General features: G+C 39.9%; 1 protein-coding gene across 12 annotated transcripts; it reads left to right on the forward strand.

Moving 5' to 3' along the window:
- Positions 1-261: 261 nt before the first annotated feature.
- On the forward strand, positions 262-6,332 carry LOC100284792 (gamma response I protein). Of its 12 annotated transcripts, none has more exons than XM_020540561.3 (10): positions 320-527; positions 756-1,177; positions 2,956-3,082; positions 3,197-3,300; positions 3,386-3,529; positions 4,306-4,437; positions 4,519-4,698; positions 5,443-5,621; positions 5,698-5,751; positions 5,841-6,332. In XM_020540561.3, exons 2-9 carry the CDS (start codon positions 811-813, stop codon positions 5,722-5,724), a joined length of 1,260 nt encoding a protein of 419 aa, XP_020396150.1. In that variant the 5' UTR covers positions 320-527; positions 756-810; the 3' UTR covers positions 5,725-5,751; positions 5,841-6,332.

The following is a 6,332-nucleotide window of genomic DNA, read 5'->3' on the forward strand; positions in this document are numbered from 1 at the left end:
TGTATAACGGAGGGAGTAGTTCTTAAGTTCTATATCGCGTAAAATTTGAAGCTCATTATTAGTCTGTCTCCAGCATATTACTATCCTATCCCTTATTTTATTACCTATTTTAAACTTTACTTTATAAATAGTATCAAACAATTCCGCGTTCTATATTTTACACGGTCCTAAAAAAACATTCTTAGACTAACTCCACTAACGTCATGCCTACGGGCATGTATAATATTGTTTTATATATACACTGTTTGTATATAGAAGTTTAAAATAAAAAGTGAGATAACGATTGACAAATTACTACCTGATTATGGCCGACCCCGGAGCCAGAACCCGTAAACCCGGCGGGCCCGGTTCTGAGGGCGAAGCGCACCGGCACACGCGGTGACGTGGAAGGCGAATCGGTATCCTCCCGGGCCCGGCAGCCGGCTCCTGCCGTCATATTCTCTCCCCTTCTCCGACCGATCCCCACCTCACACGATACTTTCCCCCTCCACTAGGGTTCCCCGTCCGTTCCCCCTCGGCCGCATCAGGTAAATTACTGGTCTATCCGCCCCGCATTCGATCTGATCCCGTGATTCAAGCCCTTGTGCATCGATCCGGGACTCCTCCACCTGCAGATCTCCGCGGCGGAGTTTCGTACCGTATTTGTCTTTGCAACATTCGAGTTGATTATTTTGGAGGAGTCGCTCTCTAGGGTTGATTGAGCGCTGTTGTTTTTTTTGTGCGACGACGGTGGTGTGTTGATTGGATGTTGAAAGAATTGTAGCTGTTTGAGGCGGCAACCAAGGGCCGCGGAAGCATCTGTGTCGAGCCATGGATAAGGGGATCTTCACCAACGATGGCTCCTTCATGGAGAGGTTCAAGCAGATGCAGCAGGAGGCGCAGGAGAAGAAGGCCGCTGCTGCCTCTGCCTCATCGGCTCCCAAGCATGCGAACCCCAAGCAGGGGTTTGCTGTTGCGGCAAACAAGAGGCCATTCGAGCTGAAGAACGCTGCTCCGGTAGCCTCAGCTGGTAAGCTGGCCTTTAGTCTCAAGAAGGCCAAGGTCGCCGTTGCACCTGTGTTTGCAGCCGACGAGGAGGATGAGGATGCTGTGGATGTTGAGAGGGAGGAGCCCGCCAAACGCCAGAAGTCTGTGCAAGCTGATGCTCCTGCGGCAGCTGCCGCGTCCGGGGCTGTTGGTAATTATTTATATTTATTAATTTCTTGCTGTTTTACTGTTAGCTTGTTTAGTGAAGGCGTTCTATGGGTTGTAGTTTCCAATTTTCCATCGCATGATTAGGTTTAAACATGTGATAAGGCTTCTAATTCAGTAACCGAGACAGAACATCAGTGATATATTACCTTATAGCTTTTCATGCAATTAGTGTTTTTTCATCGAATTCAGTCACGGATTTAGATTATCTCATTGAATTTGACGCAAATCATTTCACACGCATGCGACATACCTTAGTATTTTTACTATTGAAGTGAGTTCTAATTTCTGATATCTGTTCCCAAAGTATTACAGCTGGTGCAGATGATTGCATTATCAGTTTCTATGTAGAGTTTTTTTATTCCATTTATTTGATGGTGTTGTCCTGGAAGTATTGCGATTCTGAACACATTTGATAATGAAACTAAGTAATAACTATATGGTTTGAATTTAATTTTCTTACATACTGATTATTGAAATCTCTAAAGGACCGTTTGGATGGTCGGTAATATTTGAGTTCTTTATGGTTACTAAAATATACCATAACATTTAAAGCTTCAAGGTGTTTCGATACAACGATGTAGTTTTACATCCAATTACCATGTTATTTTGAGTTCTTGAAGAAAACCTATTCAAAACTCATTTTCCCCATTTTTTTTTAAAAATCAAAGCACACCTCACATTACCTTTGGCACCATTGTGAGTTATGAAGCATTGGCCTGTCTAATTTCATGCGAAAGGGCCTCCAGCTGAGTTGGTTAGGTGGTCTGATTAGCACTCCTTAGGTCCTGAGTTTAGCTCCCCGTGGGAGCAAATTTCAGTACGATTTTAAAAATCCCCTCGTCTGTCTCACGCCAAAGCACAAGTCTAGTGCTTGGCCCTGGTCGTGGTTGTTCAGCGAGGCAGGGGTTCGGGGGGTTTTCTCGACTTGTATGAGGTATTCTTAGTACAATGTCCAAGGCTGTCTCACTTCCGCAGGTTGAGTTTTTTTTTTATTTTCATGCACTAGCAGTACACATTCCTAATGTATATACTTGTATTGTGTACATTCGTTTTCGATTGTCCACAGGGTACTTAAGCCCTTTTCGATTTTCCATATATAAACTATTGCTATGTATCAAAGCTAGTAGTATCTATATATATGTCTAGCTTTATTATTTTTCTTCTGGTGTTTGATTATATAGTATGATGTATATTTGATCACAAAGGAAAAAAACACTAAGCCAAAACCACAAAATATGTTATTGTTTTTTCTATGTATTATTATATTGTAAAAACAGTGTTCTTTTTCACAACCTATGTCATTTCATTACTCGTGTATTGAAACTATGGGTTTGAAATGTTCTAATGTCCAGACATTCCATAACCATAATAATATTGAATTCATGCATTTATACTAGTGACAATGAATCTTGCAATGCATTTTAGCGGTGGAATTTGTCAACATCGTTTAAATTTTTAGAAATAACCATTGAAATTGCTTGCTGTTGCACCAAGGTGCTGTGAACTTTTTTGTTTTTGTTTTATGCATACATTTTTGGTTTACAAAAGAAACATCTCCCTCTCATCATCTGCATCCATTATTAGTCACTATTGTCACCAGAAAGTCGTGAAGGTTGTCTTTTTTTTATGACTGCAGCTTATAGTTAACTAAATTGACATTGCTGGGAAGGATGTGATTGAGGGAGTTGGAGGCTCTACTGCAGTAATTTGCATTGCCTTGTCATGCACTAGATATTAATCAGTTCTTTAAGTGACATGCAGCCCCACCCCCACCAAATGATATGACAGTGAGACAAGTCGCTGACAAACTGGCAAGCTTTGTTGCCAAAAACGGGAGACAGTTTGAGAATATCACACGACAGAGGAATCCTGGAGATACACCATTCAAGTACGACTTCACAATTTTTTTCTTACCAACTCTTTTACGGTGTGGTGGTTTTTCTTAATGAGTCAATTTTACTTTCAACTATTGGTATATATAAAAATATTGAATCATTTGCAGGTTTCTATTTGACAAAAACTGTCCAGACTACAAATATTATGAGTTTCAGCTTGCTGAAGAGGAAAGGGCTCTTGCTCAGTCAAAGGAGGCTGAAGCATCGAAAGGTGGTTCGTGGCACAATTTCTTTACTGTTTTATATAATTTATACTTCTGTACAAGTCTTGATGCTGGATGCTCTTGTTAATGTAGCTAACTCTGGCACTGCAAGCTTCAAGGCACCAGGTGGTACTTATAGAAGCTCATTTGAACAGAAGTCTAACTATCAGACACCTGCATCAGCTTTGTACGGGGCATATGAGGGTAGTTCTTCCCAAGGAAGCTCTTCTAGTTATGGTAAAATTTGCATACACCGTTTCCTTGTCTTTTTCATGTGTTGTTTAACTACTCCCTTCATTTTTTACATGTCATATTAGGTTTGTTTTAAGTCAAACATTCCTAACTTTGACCATCAATTTCAAAAATCTATGTAGTTTCACCACATGTGAATTGAAAGACTTTCTCATAGTGATCTATAAACATAAATCTTATTTTGTGACCATATACATTTTTTTTTAAAAAAATTGATGCTCAAAGAAAGAAGTGTTGTAAAAAAACAGGGAGGGAGTACTTTATCTATGTTACTGGGTTGTGTTAACTTGTTTACTATTTGTTTAGTTTACAAGTCATCCCTGTTTTGCATTTGGTTACTATTCATGAATGTTCTGTTCCATTCTTTTGGCTTAGTGCATGTAGTAGATATGGTGTAGTTGTTGGGTTTCTGTTGTGAACCCTGAGACCCATGGTTTGTCATCTCCCCAACCTATAGTTTGCTTCAAAAATTTAAATCATCGTCTTCCAACTTGGATTGTTTGGTTGTTAGCCCCTATTCGATTTCATTAGCTGCTAATAGTCAGCTAGTTAATAGGTAAAGCTAATGTTATCTAGCTAACTATTATAGTTGCTATTATCTGGTTTGGTCCAACCAGTAAGATAGTTGTTAGTTTGTGTATTAGCTAGACCCTTTTGGATCCAAAGGAGCTAATTGTTAGCACTTAGCAGCTAACTATTAGCTTCATGAATCAAAACAGGGCTTTAGCATATTTGCTCAATGCTAGCTAATTTTATTGCAGGTGATCATACAGCTCCACCATCAGATCCTGTAGCATTGATGGAATTCTATGCAAAGAAGGCTGCACTGGAAGAACGGAAGAGGCCACCAAGGCAGTCGAAAGATGAAATGCCGCCACCTCCTTCTCTTCAAGGTACATACACAACATTATTCTCCTTGTTGAAAGAATGTAGAAGCTTCAATGTTTATTCCAGCACAACTAATTCCTGTGCAGGTCCTCCTAAGAAGGGACACCACATGGGTGATTTCATTCCTCAAGAAGAACTTGAAAAGTTTATGGCACGGTGTAATGATGCTGCAGCACAAAAGGCTACCAAAGAAGCCGCTGAGAAGGCTAAGATTCAGGCGGACAATATTGGGCACAAACTTTTATCTAAGATGGGTTGGAGGGAAGGTTTGTCCCTAAATACTTAATACCATTAAGCCTTGTTCGGTTATTCTCATCCCACATGGATTGGAAAGGTTTAAGAAGGATTTTGACTTGCTATGGATTTAAACCCACCCAGTCCAGTCCAATCCACATGGATTGGCACTAAAACGAACAAGCCCTTACAATAATCTCTGGTAAAACTGTCACATTTTTCTCTTCATAAATAAATTGCTTAACACCATTCAGTTTGCTTCTAAAAAAATTATAACCACTTAAGTGGTGAAGGATCAATCTCAAAATTTTGTGGTATTTGTGAGGCTGAATGGCTGATTGATATTTAAGTTTATGATAACAGTACAACACCCATAGATGATAGGACCCTGATTATCATTGCTTTTATTTGTTGGTGTATATTTGGTATTTCTATATATGATAGATACTGTTTACGCAAAAAATGTCGTCTAAAAAGGGAAATATTGAATGAATAAATTGTAAAATTTGAAACTCTTGACGCTCGCCTGTATCCATCTCTTTCTGTGTTCTTGTCATGCTACCCAGCAAACCTTCAATATTGTAAAATTATGCTGTGAACAAAGCATACAATCCCAAACACCAGATAAGAACTATCTATGATAGATTCAGCATTGTGTTGCATGCACTGGTTCTCAACATCCCAACACCAGTGGGAGTTGTTGGGTGTTTAGTCAGGCAATTAGAGATAATATTCACCATTCTACTTCCAGGTGTTACATGTTGTTTACTCTGCAGGTGAGGGTCTTGGGAGCGAGAGAAGAGGCCGTGCAGATCCCGTTATGGCTGGAGATGTGAAGAAGGATCATCTTGGTGTTGGGGCAGTCCAGCCTGGTGAGGTCACATCTGAAGATGACATCTATGAGCAATACAAGAAGCGGATGATGCTTGGATACCGCTATAGGCCAAACCCTCTGGTAATATTGGCTGCCATTGCCTGCTTCCAGGTGTTCTGTTATTTCTGTTTGCCTGATGCTTCTGCTATTTTTGCAGAACAATCCAAGGAAATCATACTACTGATGTGGGGGAGTTCGTCTGAGGGGAGATGTAAGGCGCTGCTTTGCTGCAATTTTGCTCACAGAACTAATGGTTAGGGGATATCACTAACAGCATTGAAAGTTTTTGTTCATCAACAGAAATGTCAAGAAGTTCGTTATTCAGCATATTTCTTGGAATGCCACAGATGCAAGGCTTCCGGGGGTTCTACAAAGCTTTGTTCTTTGTGTAGTGTGTTTATCTTTGTGGGTTTAAATGTCTGTTCAAACGTGTATCATGTTTCAGACTGTTGTATTGCTTTCTTGGATCACCCTTTTTTCTGATCTCATTTCAGTTACAAGTTGGAACCATAAGGTACAAAATTTGTGTTGGGAGGGGTTATATTTTAGAATGGAGTGTGAATAACTATAGCTAGCATAAGGCTATCTCCAGCAGATTAGCCATCCTCACATCTAACAGTACAGTCTATAGTGCAAAATATTGTAAAACAGTGTTTTAGTTGACCATACGGTGAATTGTTGGACACGGTCTAAGTGGTGTTTGGTAGAGGTTTGGGTGACTCTAGATCCTGTGTGCATCTTAACGATGAGATGCTTTTCTTTATCAAAATGAATTAGAAACTGGTGAATTCA

This window comes from Zea mays, chromosome 7 (genome assembly GCF_902167145.1).
Source record: "Zea mays cultivar B73 chromosome 7, Zm-B73-REFERENCE-NAM-5.0, whole genome shotgun sequence".
Lineage (NCBI taxonomy): Eukaryota > Viridiplantae > Streptophyta > Magnoliopsida > Poales > Poaceae > Zea > Zea mays.

What these genes read in the sequence shown, in the direction of transcription:
- LOC100284792 (XM_008653306.3), top strand. Translation starts at nt 811, where the DNA reads ATGGATAAGGGGATCTTCACCAACGATGGCTCCTTCATGGAGAGGTTC. An exon ending in GGAGGCTGAAGCATCGAAAG is followed by an intron (nt 3,301 to 3,385) that starts GTGGTTCGTGGC and finishes TTGTTAATGTAG; the next exon opens with CTAACTCTGGCACTGCAAGC. An exon ending in TAAGATGGGTTGGAGGGAAG is followed by an intron (nt 4,699 to 5,442) that starts GTTTGTCCCTAA and finishes TTTACTCTGCAG; the next exon opens with GTGAGGGTCTTGGGAGCGAG.